Source organism: Ruditapes philippinarum, unplaced genomic scaffold, assembly GCF_026571515.1.
Source record: "Ruditapes philippinarum isolate M1 unplaced genomic scaffold, ASM2657151v2 ctg219_1_1_1_1, whole genome shotgun sequence".
Lineage (NCBI taxonomy): Eukaryota > Metazoa > Mollusca > Bivalvia > Venerida > Veneridae > Ruditapes > Ruditapes philippinarum.
Genome location: NW_026859162.1, coordinates 463,946 through 483,267, shown reverse-complemented (window position 1 = coordinate 483,267; position 19,322 = coordinate 463,946). Strand labels below are relative to the sequence as shown.

Here is a 19,322-nt window from a genome sequence, read left to right as displayed (position 1 = left end):
GAAGATATTTATGTAAACTTATATAAATTGCCTAGAAAACTGCAGAGGCGGGCTTTAATTTAGACTGAGACAGACTTTTTAAGTAACAATCGTATAAATGTATCTTTATTGCCGTGTTCTTAGTGCATATTATGCTGAATGGGGTAATGAAAAATGTGCTTGCTTTATGTGCATCAAATATTTTAAAGTATATGTTCTGTTTCATTTAACTCCTGTTTTGCGTGTAAATTAATTTTAGTTAACTATTACAGACAATAAATAGTATTAGTCTTACTGTCTTAAATGCATTATTGGTAAATTATATTTCTTTGACATGAAAATAAAAAGTAAAACATGAACATGTATAACACAGATTAAGGAAGAGTTATTTTATTGAAGTCATTGTGAAATGAAAATAAATTTGGTAAGTGCAGATTTTGATTTAGTTATTTTTTTCATGAAAAATAACTCGCTAGCTTCTATACACCTGGTAAAGCATTCTTCAGTCATTAAATATTAAAATAATTTGTCATGGCGTGATAAGTTAATATAATGGACAAACATTTTTTCTATCATATACGACTGATAAGCCAATGTTGTCTTTATATAATTATATTGAAATTACATGATGACAAATGCCGAGAAAATAATGTTGCATTTATGAATTATTGCATAAGGGACACACCTCTGATTAATATGAATTTCTCAATTGTAATAATAACTCTGTCTCATTGTAATTGTTTAAAAATATGAGAAACTTAAATATCATTAAAATAAAGGGCAATCCGTAGAAATTTATTTGATTTCTATTTTAAGTGTTATAATTGTCCTTGATCAACGCAATGTTTATTCATCTTAAGTGTTGATCAAATCTTTATTTGGCGAATATGTTTTAAGGTACATTGTATAATTAAAATCTTAAAACAGCTCTTCTATAAGTTCAACATTAATATGTTATATATCGTCGGATAATGGAAGTTTTAGATAGACTATTTTCTCCTTATTGCTCGTATAAAATAAAGAAAGCGACCATTACAATTTTAATTGTGAATCAGTCATCATACAAAGTAAGACGTATAAAGGGGCATTCATCTCATAATCGCAAGGAAAATGTAGGTGTTTTAATGCGTATGTAATAAAAGGCCCTAAAATGAAATGGATTATGTCGCAAACACTGTTCTATGAAGAAAATTATTAATGTGGTAAAATTTGTTATTATAGTAATTAATTGCTTTGGAAGGTTCAGTTTGGGACAAGGACCGCGTACTTTGACTGGCGATTTCTCATTTGTTTTACTGCTGTCCAGCGGTCCAGCGTTTGTTAGCTGTGACGAGCAATTATTCATTACAGCGTGGTTTAACATTATTTTATCAAAAATATATTTTATTAATGGCAAAGCCTTTTCATGCTGTGAAAAACTCACCGTGAATAATAACTAAGATGAATATATGAAATGCCTAGTGTTCATCCAGTCAGAACGAGCAATCTTTTGGAAAATTATAAACAAATTGTCAACTACATTCATTCAATTAAAATAATGGTATCTTAAGATCCTGTTCTATTCAAAAAGTCTATCTTTGCGATGCAGTAAGTAAATTTATATCGTAGTTTCTGTATACAATGTCATTCGGTATATATAATTGTCCTACAATCATCCAAACAGAGGTCTCACTGTTTCTTCTTGATGAAGCATGTTTACATTCATTTCCCATTTGATAACTGATTTCTTTTTGAAAGGAAAGTCACGATATCTCGTGTATTTGATTATACTTCAATTTTTTAAATATATAAATAAACATTTGTAATATATAAATGTTTATCTATATACATTTGTATGCTAACCGCTGGTTTTTATATTTTCAGATTGTCAACTATAATCTAACTGCATGTATTATAAAAACGGAACATTCATCTTACTATGTGTATCAAATCTGAAATCATGACTAGCGCTAATTCTTAGAGATATCCTGCAAACTTGAAAAATACATAGAAAGGGGTTTCAGTTATTTGTTCCCGGTATGTTTTAATAATTCATTTTTTTCTGAATTCCATAAAGATAATAATGCATATATAGCAGAGAAAACTCTACGTGTGATAGCCAGTATCTTTTGTCTTTAGCTGATTATAGTCTAGTCAGGTGAACCTATTTAGGTTTTATCTGATCGTTGATCATTGGTGTCATGAACTTATACAGATGAAAAACTGTTAAAATCTGCTTCTTAAAGACATGAACATATAAAATAATTTTTTATGTTGTTTTAAGAAAAGACAATTAATTTTCAGCAATAAATTTCCCGTATTCCTTACCATATTTAAATATTGTGATCTGCCAAAGCCGGTGCTGGGGGGGGGGGTACGGTAGCTTGAATATACCACTGTCATCCATTATCAGGAGCAATTTACCCGAGTTCAGCACAATTTTAATTTGGCTGTGTTGGCTATTTGTTTAAGGTACTTCGACTATTTTTCATATTCTGTTGATTAAGTTTTGTCATTCCCCATATTGTATTATGGCAATAGTAATATTTATCGAAATTACAACAGTACCCTGTAAGTATGGTATTTTTCAGATGTGTTGTAACACACAAATCAGGCCATCATTGTCAAGAACTTTAATGCAATCCCAGTTGTCATTTGTCTTAATTCAATCTTCTATGACCATATATATATAAACACTTTATCTTAAATGTGTCGAAAAAATAAGTAGAAATTGAATTATAACCATTAGCGCTAAGCGTGTTTGTTTTTTGTCTTCATTTATTTGTCTTTTAATGGCTGTCTCTTATACCAGAAACTATATCCTTCGATTCGGTTTTTTCCCGGTCCCGTGTACAGGACATGTATTCTATCTGCTAAAGTCATGCCGTCAGTTTTGGCACAACAGGATGGTTCTGCAAACGTGTTGTCACCTCTGAACTTGTTTAAAAATCTTATTGCATGAATTGAATGTTTCTATTTCATCTTTTTTCAGTATTTAGAATCAGCTCAAAGAAATTGTAGATGGTTATATTAACAAACATTGCCAGTCTATTTAAAAAAAAAAAAAAAGAATTTGTTATTATTCGGCCTTAGGACGTTTACTTTCACCCCGGCTTCCGTTGTATTCACAAGCTTTTTGCCATCATTTTTCCGGCATTTGTTAAGTTAAAAGGGTAGGCTTTTCCCCGTGTATTCCTCGCTAAAATGCAATATTTTAAACTTATAGAGTAAATTGGTGAATTTGTAAGTAAATATATAATGTCCATCACCAAATGAGGAACTTGGCAGGTCATATGTGTGATGTCATAGCAAGTTATTGATCATATGTCTTCAATACTAGAACATTTAGAATTTCGTCAGCAACGGCTCAACCATGTTTACCATGGCCGGATATCTTTTAATGACACTATGTTTTCAACGACAACAAGTATTCTATTATAGGTTGCCACATTTACCTCCGAGTATTATATATTTTAAAAGTAAGTCATCGTCGACACAGGAGAAAAAATATTAATTTAGCATGCTAAAAAATTGTTTGAAAATGCAATAGAACAAAAACAATATATTTTCACTCTGTTTTAAATTAACACTAATTTAATTAATCAGATTTGGCAGAAATACAGCACGTGCTGAATTGTAATTTTTAGGCTGGCGTTGGCATAAATTGGAAGTTGTAAACAGGATAGCCATTTTGGAGGCTACTCTACAGGTAATTAAATCGGAATTAAATGACAACATAACTGTAAGTTATAAATATTAAAGTAACAATTTATTTCATTTAGGCGACCAGAGCGCATTTTTCGTGCTTAAATAAGTACACTTTGGGGACAATTAATATATACATCTTAATTCAATAAATATTATCTTTGGCATACAAGATGACAATGTACAATACAATATGTATATACCTTTTGAACTGTTCGATCGAAAAACATATTGTCTAATTACATACATGCAAACAGGCAATGTATTTTTGTTCGAACTTTTAAACAAAAGACGATGAAAAATTGTATGTCGAACTATGTACATATATGAATGGAAAGTTGATGATATTGCAATGTACTGAACAGAAAAAAAACAAGACAAATAAACGAAAATAATAACGTATCAACAATAACAATGTTACATCATCAAAATATAACCCTTTACACTATATGTAGCTGCATATGTTAGTGTAATGTCTGTAAAATGTGTAAATGTAATCATTTAAACTTAAAAGGTAAATAGAACGTTTTCATCGCTGTTTCTATCTCCCGTGAACTGAATAAATAAATATCCATATATCTTTTATACAAAAGAAATTGTAAAAAATCACGAAATAATCTTTGCCATTAAAAGTAAAATAAAATTTCAATTTACGTCATAATTATATCCTTGAGTTTTAGTGATACTAAAAGCCTTCCATTAAATAATGTTAAGTCATACAGTCAAAAGATAGAAATGTATGCTATGGTTATTCTTATGAATATCAAAGCCATTTGTTGCCTAACATTATGAATGAAATAAGAGACTTATATTTTCATAACTTTATAAATCTATCTAATACAAATATCTGACGTTACAGTTTTACTGGTTGTTATTCAAATGATTACAAGACTTACGAGGGATGTGACTACATTTATGTTACACCTTATGATGGAGATGTGTATCGGTGTAAGTTATAAAACTTATAAATTTTGAATTCTTTAGTTGAATGTTTTATAGTGAATATAGTTGAAACATGATCCAATATCTAAACAGTTGCAGTTTGAATGACAGTTTTCTAAAATCTAGGATGTGCATGCACCATGTTATGTTATGAATGGGTGACAGAGTGATTTAATAACAATGTTGCACCAAAACTAACAGAGAATAACAACAGATTGTATACATATAACGTATGAAAATGACCTTGATAAACAGGAAGCAAAGAAACATACAATGGCAATGATAGGAATGCAAGAACAATTTTATTTTGTTTAACTTTGTGAAATAATGTTTTTCCAAGAAAGCAGCTTCCAAAACTTAAAGACTTCTTATACTCTATTGCTTATAACTCAATTATAAATTATTATATAATATATTAATATATGATTTATAATTTAGTTATAAGCAATAGAGTATTAGAAGTCAAAGATCAAGTTTTAGTTTTTGAAGCTGCATTCATATTAATATACATATTATTATATGTAAGGCTGTCTTCTTCCTTTCAAGAAAGGTTTGTTCTCGTAGACTGTGCTGCGACATGTCTCATCTATTGGCTTTGGTAAAGAAAAGTTTGTAAAAGGCTATTTTTTTCTGTTATGGTAGAATATATTACGTATCCTAAAAACTGACATGAAATTTATAAAAAAAAAAATATATGATTGTTAAATGATAGTAAATTAGAACGCAATGAAATGATATGAATTGAGATTCGAAAAAGACATATTTCACTTATCATCACTTATGCTCTACATTTTAATTTCATCAATTAATATTGAAATATAGCCAGAACTTTGAAAGTCATATGGAATTTGTTAATTCGTAGAGCAAAGTAAATGAAATCGCTGTATCTAACCACGTGACAATGTGATCATGGAGAATGTATAATTACTTAAATTGTTCATATATTATTTTCGCCGCAGACTATAATTTAATTTTAAATAAAAGATAATTACCACTGGTATGTCTAGATATGGTTTGATTTTACTTTCTGTTCATGACTATAAAAACGTGTTAGGAGTGTACAAAATTATAAATAAATATTTGATTCACTATTTCTTTAGTAACATATACTATAAACAAAGACATTCAGATGAAGCAGTGGCAAAAACGACAATAGCGTGTCTGTTTATGAGAATGGAGGTTCTGTATATGACATAAAAACACATGAACAATATTCTAATTTTGAAATTATATAAAATGTCATAACGTGATCTGAAACAGAGGCGTGAAGTTGGAGAGATTTCTAAAGATTTATTGAAATTGTGCAAGAAAACAGTTCAGACATTTTCCCGAAGGTTAACGCTATTTCGCCAAGGTTAACGCTTATTTGAAACATAAAATGTATATGAAGATTTACCTTTATGAACGTATTACCAAAGCGAAAAAGAAGATATGTACTTATTTCTAGCCTGGACACTCAAAATAAAAAGACAATGTTGTTATCATCCTAAAACTTATCGTTGATATACTATTTATAGAACATTGTGTGAGACGATGGTAGCAGTCAATTCACAGAATAAGTATATATATGTTCGTTTGGTTGTTTTTTTATTTCATCTAACATTGTTCAACTACGCATTTTAATGAAAAATAAAAATAACCGAAATAAAGTTTCTAGTCAAATTCCAATAGAAGGAAAACGTTTATTTGAAGTGGTTACTTGTATTGAAATTCAGTTACAAGAAGATTAGTTTGAAGACAATTCTGAACCACTGTCTGACTTTGATTCTGCGAAATGAATATATAAATAGATTGTAAAACGTCTATTAGAAGACAATAAAACAAGTAAAGTAATTATAACGAACGAAATGTAATTGGGTATTTCTTAACAAAGAAATTTGGCATCAAAATATCAACCGAAGTAACATAAATTGTGCTGATAAATCCTGTTCAATTTCCGGTTATTATGACTTCAGAATTTATCTAATCCCTCTTCCGTTCAGGAAATATTGATGCATCGCTTTTTAATAAATGATACAGTGTTTTTAAATATTTCACACCTGTTGTTAATCTATGCTATTTAGAAGTCTGGCGGCACCTATAAAATATAGTAACAAAACGTTTCCTTTTTTGTTTGCTATCATATTCAAACAACTGAACTGCTCTGTACCTTAAAATCAGTTCTATAATGAAACTTAACAAAGAAATGACTGTTGTGGAAAAGCTACTGGCCTAATTACAACTTCAAATTTGTAGAAATGTACATATATAATTAAGTATTATAATATATAATAATATATTTATATATGGTGGATGCTTTATAATACATTCATATTAAATTACACACAACATAATACACATAATATCGACTAACAACTCATCGAAAATGCTCTTTATAACATTTAATGTTCAGCACCACTTCAAAACAATCTTTTGTAACAATGACCCATTCTCTGGGATCAGACGTCTGTCGTTTCAAAGGAATTCCGTTAAGACGAAATACTGTTTCTCGTAAGTGAATGTAAATCGCGAGTACCTGATTCCATACATAGTTTATCAGTGTACAAGTACTTACTACCTATGTATTACTGACCAAGAACTGACGTATTGTCTTTGTTGAACACTGCGGTGATAAAATTTGATCACGTGACTTCGAATAAACACTTCGCGTCGAGCTTGCTGACATCATTTAGTGACGTCAACGATGACGTTAACAAATACTTGGCATTCGGTGCTTATACCACCAATAATTCATTAAATTTCCACTACATAATTCACATTATGTTCATCCTTTCCCTCGCCGTTTATGATGTTTATTGTCATGGCGAACTCGGTTATTAGCCGGTGTTTGTGTTTCTGGTTTAATCAAGTCCAAAATATGGTTACCACAGAAATTTACACTCTTCGGTCCATCTCCATTACCAGGAGGACAAATTGTTTCCTCAGAAGTTCGTGTTGGATGCAACTTTTGAAATTTAAAACAATCTTGATTTCTTACATTAAATGAGTTAATGTCTGTACCCTTCAGAGGTTTGCCATTTTTCTTAAAACCTAAATACCAGTCTTTGGTTGCGTCTGCTGTTTTATAATGTGTGTATTTATCATCCGAATATTCCTCTTTAAATTGACACCGCTTTGACTTGCCTTTTGTCTGAAAAATAAAAACATACATGTGATTATCCTTTAGCCTGCTGAATTTCATATATAGACTTGTCCAGCCCATATATCTTAAACTGTTATCTAATTTTAATTTTTTGATATTGAGATGACGACTTAAAATAGGTCAGTCAACAGTATAAAGTGTGCAGGAGTGTGTAGACTAGTCTACACTGGTGGCAAATACTGGTCATCTTTGGGCTTAGTAGGGTAAGGGCTAATGACGTGTAGTTTTTCAAGAGCAGAGCCGAGGTCTTTAACTTTAGTGTATGTGACCTTCGGATTTCAAGGACACACATGAAAATATGTTGTGCAGTGAAATGTAAATAACGCATGCTGATTGGCTAATTTACATAATGACATGGGTTTAAATGTCTTATTTGTAAGTAGATTGTTTACGAAATTCCAATATAGACAAAACACAAGAGTATTTAAACGAAATGAAAACTTTGAAGCGGAAAGCGATGGCTTTTTTGTGCAAAATATTTAGCGACAAAAAGGACGGCGAAACAGAAATATTCCGGATTCATGTCAACAAATATTTTATGCGTATCCTGTTTCATCGCAATGAATTCAAATGTAAATTTTGTCTGCACTTCCCAAATCAGCAACCTCATTCAAAACACACAGAGTGTATGTTTTGCTGAAATATGTTCATGATGCGTGCAATGTAGAGTAACTATATACAACTACAAGTTTCGGGTATAACACGCGGAATGTGTTTGCGTGATATCAACCATTTTCTTTGATACTGAGTATAATTTAGAAGTTGGTAAAGCCTTTTATAAACACATTTTGCATGGTTGAAACTTTTAAATTATTCAACCTTGCTCCTGTCCATAACCAGTGTGTAAAATAACTGTTATTTAACGACCACACGCTTCGAAATTGAAACGCACAAATAAGAAGAAGAAATGAAGAAAGAAATTCCCCCAATAACTGAAAATATAGTATATTATTATATACTAAGGGATAGATTTTCGCAACGTTTGGATACGAGCATATCTTCGTGTCAGGATGTTATAAAAGGGTAGATAATTTATGTCGAAAGAAAAGGGGTTAGTATCATATTTAGAAAATATGTTCCCGCACGAGAATTGATGTAATTGTTTGATTGCAGCCAAGTTATGTCAATAGAAAATAAAATTCTTGAAATAACGTAATAGAAAGAGTTTATATACTTAATATTATCATTGATTTATGTATGTTTATATTATCTTTTCATATATTTCTTATCTTCAATGCTTTTTTTAAATTCTGAATGGGATTTTCTCCATAACTGGGAAATGAAAATCATATAACCAAGCCACACCATCAACAACCTTTAAGCAAAAAAAAAAAAAAAAAAAAAAAAAAAAAAAAGCTAAAACATGAAAGGTAGATGAAAAGCCGTAAATCTTTATTACATGTTTATTGCATTTTTGTACGAAAGGTATATGTTCTAAGATCTTGATAAAATGTTAAAATTTATTCGTTCACAACTTTGTGTATTCATTGATGAAATAAGATCCGACTGGCCAAAGTTTTAATAATACCATAAACGTTTTTGCGACAATTTGTAATCGGACAATCAAATCTGATAAAGGTATTTAAAATGTATTTAACATCTCTGAAAACATGTTACATATTAGTACCAAAGCTATTAAAGGTATGACCATAAAATTTGCTATTTAAGTTGCAGCCAACCTGTTTCAACTTCGTAGATGTGTTTTTTATTTTTTAAAATTATAATTACAAAAAAAAGTACGAAAATTCTAATTCCGAAAATAGAATGTACAAAAGGTGTGTTGAACGTTGTGCATTCACATGATTGTCAATGTTCTTGCTGTTGTTGTTGAAGAATTAAACGCTTGTAAAGAATTATAGTACAGCCAGCTATATTATAACCAGATATATACCCGAGATGAACTGTAAACCTCTTGATATTCACCTTATACACTAAAAACCAACGCAAACTTTGTATGAAACTGTTAAAATCTTTGTGGGAGGGTTTATTATCATTTAACTGACTTTTAACTGTCTTTAAACAAAGGTAGTTTTTACTCTCTTTATTTATTTAATCTTATACTTTTCAAAATCGTTCCGGTTAAATTTCAACTGTAAAAACCTAGGCATAATTCTGTTCAAACAAGAATCTGTCTTTAGATAAGGGACAGATGATAGATATGGGTTTTTTGACAGGTGTTTGTACTGACAAATTAACAAAACACATGTTTTGACGGCACGGTAAATGTTTTCTTTGTAACAGTTAAATGAGGCGACTTCCCTATTTAAAATGAGATAGTCTTTCGCTTCTTTGTTTTATAGAACCAAGACCTGTGTAATATAAAGGTGCACCGTCAAAGATTAATCTGACAGCTCGACTTTTACATTGTGATCAATCAATTAATGGTAAAATGAAGAAAATGTTTGTCAAAGAAAGATATGCCTGGCTTTTATATAAAAGGTTGTTTTTCAGACATGTTTTATATTTCATGGGCTTGTATTAAGTTTAGAAAGTTGTAAATAGCTGTGCATTTAAACATCGTGTGTCTATAAAATAGAACTTTAACAAAGCTGTTTATGAGACAGGGCAGACCAAAGAGAAATATTGACTTACTGAAAGTGAGATTGTTGCACCGAAGTTACACATATAGAAGTTATTGCATAACACAAAAATAAAGTCTGATATATCATTTACTTTCTAATTTCCATTCTTAAAATAAACCATTAACTAGATATGTTAAACTGAAAATGATATAGCATGATTTTTACGTAACGATGTATGCCCACATATGATAGAGATGACAGTATGCAAAACAGCTTGTAGGTACTATAAGGATAGTTGGTGAACAAGAAAAAAATCCCACAAAAATAACAAATTTGACAGATAAAAAATGAAGATATTAAAGTCACAAGTTGATGGGTGGGCTATTGCTTAAATTCTCAAAATATATAAAATTCTATGAATCTCAACCCCACTTGCCGATCCAATTTATATCAAAAACTTAATCATTCACCCTAACTTCCTATTTGTTTATGAACAGACATGAAATATAAACTTCAAATTTGAAAATAAATACATTTTGTTTTTTTAACAAGAAACCGCACATTCCATTTTCTGGCGAAATTGTGTTTATAGTGAATCAACATAAATCAATCAACACAAATCTATCAGCATTTTAGCCTTTATCAGACCGTAGTCAGTAATTATGTTTCTTTTGACTCGCAATAATCATTTGTTTATTTAAAGGTTCCGAAGACAAAGTTCCTGTAATATTGTTATAACTCTCTGATGTTTAGATACAGACCGACTTAATAAGTATAAAACAAACCTTAAGGAGTGACAATACACGCCAGACGCAAGTTTTTAAAGAACACTACAATTTTTCTGTATACAGCTGTTGAAATTTGTATCACAAATCCGCTAAATGACGTTAAAAGTTCATTAAAGAACCTAAAAAAAGTAAACCGAACAATTTCACGGTGTCGTAAGAAAATGCTTTACAAAATGTCATTAAGAGTCATTCAATACTATGATTATCGGGTAATTAACATACTGTCCACAACAATTTCACCTTTTAACAAACTCCGTGAACCCATAAGTTAAAAATATCAGATACAGAAGAGATATACTATTTGTACTGAAGTACACACTTTTAAATTTAATTGTTTTGTTTAGAAAACATATAATTTTGTTAAAATATCTACAGCTGTTCATTTGGGACAAAAGATTGCCTAGTCCTTGACATGCGATCGATTTGTAGCCATTAACATTTTTGTTAAGAAAACAGATTATTTTAATATAAGTATCGGAGTTAAGATAAATTGCTTTAAATCGCTCATTTTGACGGTACGTTTTTGTCTGTTAATTTCATCTCCAAACACACTGTACATATCGATTTTAACACTGTCTTTAGTTTTAGATAGTTTAAAATGTAAACATATTCATTTTTTTCATATAAAGGATTATATGTCATCGGATGAAATGTCGTAGTTTAATAATTCGATTTTTATTGTTGTAAAATTATTACTAATTGTGAAAGACAATAAATAGTTCTATCTTAAAACATAGTCTGATATGTGAAAACAATATTTCATCCAATCATTGACTTATAGGCAATTAAATGAAATTTGTTTAAGTTGTCTTCTCTTTAATGCAGTTTCTTGTAAACGGCCAAACAGAACAATGCCTACAAGAAAGTGTTCAGTTTTATTTACAGGACAATCGTCTGTCACTTTAAATGAGACTACTCTCTCAAATATCCATAGATCAACGCTAAATCATCAGAAGGAATGTGAAATGTTGTAGGCTTTAACAGATGTTCAAGTTTAAAACACAGTTATATTTGTATATAATGATATACCTTATATTTGCATATCACCTCCTACCTAAAATGATGCTATAGTTAAACTGAATAAAAACTAAAATTCAATATTGCTGGAAAATTTGCATTTTTAAAATATCAATTTTGACACTGACACATTAGGCTCACACGTGTACAGTATTTATTTCAAATCTCTTTAACAAAGCGATTATATTTCTTAAAACATGGCCACTGTAAGTACATAGGGATATAGGAAAAATAAATTTCACAAAAGACATAGTTAATCCTGTATCGCATCTTTACAGTTTATGCACGAAGGTGTTAAAGCATAACACCAAAGAATGCTTGATTGAAAATGATAAGTTGCCGCTATCTGTGACCCCCTGCTACGCTTTAATTTGAGACCAAGTCCAACGAACAATTACATGACAAAAGTAAAAATCGCGTACCACATATAATTAAAATTTGTCCTGTTGTCAAGTGTTATCGCGAATCTGTAAGATAAAACCCTCTTTTATTATTTGATAAGTTTAAAAAAACAAATTTTAAATTGTGCATCATTTTTCAGTTTATTCTATAGTACAATAGCCAAAATAGCCAAACCAAACACCTTCAGAGTGAAAAGTTCGAATCCTTTCGTTAGTCTATATATATGTATTGAAATGAATTCATAGCATGGTTCTAGTAAGGTGTCTTGTTACGCTCAGGTTAATGCCCAAACAGATTTCAACCCCATCACAAGCATTTCGATATCTTTTTCACGATTTAACGAAAACAAACGAAAAGTACACACACCTTTATAAGATTCAAAATGGCTTGACAAATGTCAAAATAGCTGAATGTGTACACATGGCCAAAGTGACCTTATGCCATTCATTGGTCCAAAATGTGAGATTAGGTAAAAACGGCTTAACGGATTTTAGACGCTCTTGGAATTAGACACTAATTTTCTTATATCACATTATAATAAATTGTGCGTTGAAGTGCCTTAGAACATGTCGATTATAATCATTAATAACTCTCCAACGATAAAGTTAAAGCCCAAGAGTGGCTATTGAGGTCTTATAAATGACGCTTAATTCGAAAGGATTTACAAAAGGATATTAAATATTTGCTCACGCGTGTGATTAAAGATTAAAATTGTTTTAAGTTGAAAAGAGAAATGAAATTTATTTAGTACTTGCATTAAATCAGATTTGATTTAGCACACAATATGTGAATTTTGAAATCAGTCATTAAGGGTCAGAACATGCGTTGACAGTTTTCCTTTATTCTGTTGACCAGTATAAAGTTGCTTGACCACCTCTTGTCATGTCTTTTTTACATGACCTCATTCACATTGTAGGACAAAAACATAATTATAATATAAACTGTGACAGTACAAAGGAGGCTGTTATGATAATAAACATAATATTGAATAAACAGATAGCTTGAATATTTGAAGCCAACCAACAACTTTATTTGAAAAGTATGATGTAGCAGAAACACGTGTCCTTGAAGATATATTTAATACATCTTTATAATATAATACCTAATTGAGGGATTAATTACATATAAATTCAAGTCACTATGCTATAAGAATTAATTACTGATGGAATGCTATTTTATTTGATCGTGCAAATACATTATTAATTTATCCATCAATGAAATGCCACAGTCTTGCTGTTTTTTGTTTCTATTTTAGTACGCATTGGAGAGCAGCAAGAATTGCCTGGAGGTATTTTAAACGTTTCTGCCGTTACTGCTGTTATTGCTAGAGTAATCATTCCGCTGCTTATCTACTAATTTTAAATATAGAAAAATCATCAGTCTCAAATATCTGTTTTATCTAACAGTCTATTATGATAATTTTCGGCATATTCATTTAAAAAATATCACTATCGTAATGTAAACGTATGTAAAAAGTTCGGTTAATGTTGATTTGGTGTATATATACGTCAGACTTAAAATGCAATATTCTTCTTTTCTGAGTTGATCTATACATGGGAACAAAACACATAACACTACGACAGCGAGCATAAAAAGTCTGTATAAACAATTAAATCAAATATCATATATTTAAATCATGATTTATGTCCTACAAGAGTGTCCTTCTATTACGATTAGATAATATTTTGTCTCAATAAAGATAAGGGTTAGAATTCGTTACGTCTTTTCTTTTAGCTATTGAATTAAACAAGAATTAAGTGCTAGTTATAATGGTTATTTGATACATTAAAACGTACTGGTTTTGTAAAACTCTAGAATTAATAAGTTCTAAAGTGTTTACACACGACCAACGCTTATTAGCAACTTGCATAATTTCTGTTTCTGGGGCCTAGTTAGCGTCTAAACTTTGATAGAGTATGCAGAAAATCAAGGATCACGTTTTGAATATGCAAACTAGGAAGAATTGAGTAATAAATTATTAACTCATAAAAGTGTTTTTATTATATAATTTCAAAGAGTTTTTGGAGGGTAAAATAAAGGAAGCTTAGGTTGCACGTACTTTGTGCAAAAATATGACAACATTATAAACCTTTAATATATCTATGTGAGTGAATGTTTTTATATAAATTAAGAAAACAAAACTTAAACTACAAAACAATCGTGATTTAGAAAACAACATTATGTTAATAAGATACAAAATGTCAGTAAGACTGGGGAATGATTTAAGAATACCTTAAACTATTAAAATTAACATCGGGGTTCTTGAGTTTATTATGTCACTGTAATAGTAAAAAATGTCCAACTCTTGTTTCATAGGAACAGATTTTTTTATTACCATATTACATTTTTAACATACAGCTTTCTGTTTGTTGTTGTTGTTTTATTTTATTTTGTATAATGAAGTAGAAAATAATCTAACAATAACTTTATATACTTAAATTAATATAAATGATATTTTTTCAACCTTTCTGCATAGAAATAAAACGTATTAAATCGAAATCGTCTGTTAAAGCAAAGCGTGAAGCAAGTATCTCGTGTGAACAGTCATTCCTTACTGTTAAATCAAACATTAGTGCGCGTTTGAACTTTCGTTCCTACAAATAAGATCAACCATTGCGCTCACGTGAGCCTTCATATCAAACATTTACGTTTGTTTAAACCTTCGTTTCGCGCGAACCTTCATTACTTTCTATTAAAGCTAACATTCTCACGCGCGTCCTTGCAGTTGAACCGAACATCAGCGTGCGCTTGAACCACCATTTCATACTGTTAAAACAAACATTTACGCGCAAGTGAACTTTCAAAGCAAACATTAGCGCGCGTGTGAACCTTCATTCCTTACTGTTAAATTGATTGCAATGTTGCAAATAAAAAAGCAATAAAACATTTTCCCCATCTTCACATCAAACACACATTTGTCAAAATATTCAACATGTGAAAGCTTATTAAATAAATTCATTGATTTACAGTGACACATTAATGGCTGACCAATTTCGTTCCCTATACACATTCGTACATTATTTTTCAATTTTAGAAAGCGAAACTTTTCACTTATGATTTATAGTTATTTTTCGTATCAAACAGTTTTTCCTCTTCAATAACTGATTATATATACATATTATTTTTAAATAGTTTGCTTTTCTAGCCAAACCATTATACGTGTAATTGTCATTTCGTCAGATATTTAAAATATTTATGTGTTGTTGTATTAATAAACATTAACTTGTATAAATTGATAGTTTAAATGGGAGACGTGTATAGAAAATATGAATAAAAAGGGCATTTATGAGTTTTTTTGTGTTTATCTATGAAAGTGGTAGACACTATATATTTCGCCGGAGTCTAATATCTATACGTGATGATTGTAAATTATACACTGTGTATATCTAGATAAGATAAACTACTCTTTGATCTTGTACAGATGATATACGACACCTAATTTAGCATAAATAAAAACAATGATAAACAAAAATTAACAGGACAGCGTTTAGTTTCGTTAGTATAGATGACTGTAGGAGGAGATTTGTTTATCAGGTATCGCGTTCTCTACATGTAATTTTGCACATTTTTTTATTTATAGATGACAGAAGATTCACTTATTATATATGAAGCCAAAGTTTATACAGTTTGATATATAGGTCAAAATTGTCGAAGCGACATTTCCCAAGTTTTCTTGCGTTCGATGTGTCATCTGTCATGTATGCGAGGCGCTTATCACTGCCCACTTTGCGAGCACTTAAAAACCCGAGCCTCAATTAGGACGAAATATTATTGTTATCATTGTTATATGAGCAGATTATATAGGGTGGGACACGCTAGGTCAGCTCAGGTTACATTAGAAGAAGTAGGTCATTACCACCATTGTAAATCCTCCTCCTAATTGAAGAGTATTCACAGTAATAATAGAGACAATGTTTGCATACAGATGCTCAAAATTTCACCTCAGTTCAAGAAATTCTATTTTAAGAAAGTCTCTGTTAAAAGTTTACCGGGTTCATAAGACAGGAATTGTTTCATCTGCTGTATTTATGCATTATCATTAAATCATATTAAAACTTTAAACTTGACAGAGCCAGCAAATAGCTTTATGGTATATAATGACCATAGATTACTCTATGGAAAATAAACCCAACTATATCTCTCGTATGTCAAGTGACCCTTAAAACTCCGGTGAAGACGGAACTCATGCGATAATCTTATAAGCAACAGAATGCTTTTTTTCTTGAATATATAAAATTAGAAAAACAATTCTCACATTTACACAGGTAGAATCACTGACCTTATTAATGCTTTAGTAGCGAGTCCTGGAAGAAATATTTACGGCAATGACAATATACCAGGAAAGTGTTATTTACAATGATATAATAACTCATAATAGTGAAACATTATCTTACCTGAGCTCTTAATTTCCCTTTTCTACTGAAGCAAATATGTAGGCCTGTATGTTCCCCGTATATTTTTATGGTCCCGCTGGGAGTGGATTCAAATATTAGTCTACCTGCAAATAAAAGAATACTTTTTAAATTGGTCTTCGAAAGACTTTATTTTCATTTTGATGACTTTCTGCCCCTAACTCTCAGCATGTTTTTAAACTATTTAAGCATTTAAAATAACTTTTAAGGATGTTTCAGAAATAGTAAATGTAGACAATACACGGTATTGGTATGTTATAAAATCTGAGACATGAACTGTCATTTTGTGTGCCATTATATCATTATAGACATTTTATCTTCTTTGTGTACTGATCTATTAAAATTTATGGGAAAACAACCAAAAGCCGTTTGTAATGTAATGATGTGTAAAATATAAAACATCCCCGTTGCTTGGATAACCATATCTATCTTGTTTCAGGTGACAGATGAAAATATATATCTTTAACATTTCATACAATTACACAGCAGAAATTTTAGATAAATAACCAAACAAGTTTTTAGCCATTTTTTAAAACCACTGATCTTTAACCTAGAAAGTTTTTTGGGGCGGCGTTTTTCTATTAACCCTATGTGCCCGTAATACTTATTAAACCATTTGCAACTTTTCGTTGTTTAAGCCTGTCAGCACATTCAAGATTATATAACAGAGGCGTAGATAATAAAGAATGGATGTAAGATGATTCTAGATCCATGCTTTAAGCATAGACCTTTGAAGTCGACAACTCTTTGAACAAAAACCAATTTTGCAATTACTGCACGAAATTTACGAGTATTATCCTCAGCGTTGGTAGGGAACTAATTATGTACGTAATAAATATTTCAGCAGAAAATATTTGATAGATTTGTAAATTTCTTTTTCTTTTTCTCCAGAAAAGGAAACAATTACACTAAATAACACGCAGTATAAACAAATTTTAATAAATCTACTATTGATATATATAAGTAGAAGAAATTTACTCGATGCGAAATACACGTGCAAATTATACCATTTTAAAATGTAAAAGTGTAAAGTATATCCAACATAAAAACATTACATTAATCAAGATTGTATGGGTGTTTTATCAATACTTAATACAAAGAAATGTATTTATATATATGTATATATATATTTGTTTTTATTTCATACAATTATATTTTGTTTTTACTTCATCTAAAAGATCTGAATATTGGTATTACTTGAACTATCACTCGGTTCTTTAAATATGACTTAATGCTTCAACTTTGATTAGTTTTAAGATATACCTTCAAATAGAGAATAGATTCTCTAAAATTTTGTTAACTATAAATCTATTGTCATCACATGAATATTTGTTGCGGCGTCATGATATGATCCAGTTAAAGTGTACGAACACAGTTGCATATGTTTTATATTTGTTGTTTTAGATATATTAACGCAATTTCATATATTTTTCTTCACGGTGTCATTGCTCAATCGATGAAGGCAAGCGTGAACTGAAAAATCGCTTTGTAATAATACAATAAGTTTTAGACCCTCCATTAGATAGGGATAAGATATATATATTTATGCCATTTTATAAAGCGTAAAAAAAATTTGCATAAAAATGAAAGAATCACGAATTGGAAAGTTTCACTCAGTACTTTACAAAGATGCTTAAAGTTATTTTGGGATACATATAATAAATACATGATTTCGTGCAGAAATTGTTTTACAGATGCCACAACCAAAATCAATGTATCGTACGTTTTTTACCCTATCAAAGATCGATTAATTTTCCCTTAACCTAGATTGTCATTGACCTGGTACTAGCAAATGCAATTGTCTGATTACACGATTTTCCTAAGCCTATTAAATATTTATTAAAGTGATTTTCGTGAGGTTTTAAACGTGTTTTAGTAAGTAACGCTAGCCCATTACTCGTCGTTATTTTTAATGAAACGAAATAGGTCCTTGATAGAGTTTAAACAGACTATAAAGACTTTATTTGTTTGATCTATATATTTGTGTTTGGATGGTAAACAATGGTATAATATAGATTGAAGAGGGTAAATGATTAGAATAAAGATATCTCTAGCAGATCAGGTATCCAGTTTGGTGTAGTATGTCCATCCATGTTTGTTTTTCTCACCCTTTGTAATGGTCAGCAAAATAATCATTAAACAAACGTTAAAAAGCATTTCAACAGATAATAATCTTAAGTCGGACATTAAATACATCTAAAATGATGTACTCTTTCAATGTTTAGCATAGGTCTGCCCTGGGATTAAGGACAATGAAAATTTGGAGCCATCGATAAGCGTATTGCAAGTCGACATGAGGTCAGTACATCGGTGACTGCATTGAAAATTGAGGTGTTTTTAAACAACTCTAAAGGCATGTTTAAGAGGCCGTCTGTTTGTTTGAAAAAGTCAAACGTGCGAATTAATTCTACAGCTGTCCATTCTAAACCCGCCA

General features: G+C 30.3%; 1 protein-coding gene across 3 annotated transcripts in view; it reads right to left on the bottom strand.

Moving 5' to 3' along the window:
• Positions 1-3,705: 3,705 nt before the first annotated feature.
• Positions 3,706-19,322, bottom strand: part of LOC132755479 (fibroblast growth factor 18-like) — a 67,422-nt gene continuing 51,805 nt past the window's right edge. For all 3 annotated transcript variants that reach the window (XM_060746355.1, XM_060746354.1, XM_060746353.1), the window contains exons 4-5: positions 16,871-16,974; positions 3,706-7,735 (exon numbers count right to left, since the gene is read on the bottom strand). In XM_060746355.1, the coding sequence (XP_060602338.1) occupies positions 7,370-7,735; positions 16,871-16,974 (470 nt within the window). In that variant the 3' untranslated portion in view covers positions 3,706-7,369. The remainder of the gene's footprint in view (positions 7,736-16,870; positions 16,975-19,322) is intronic.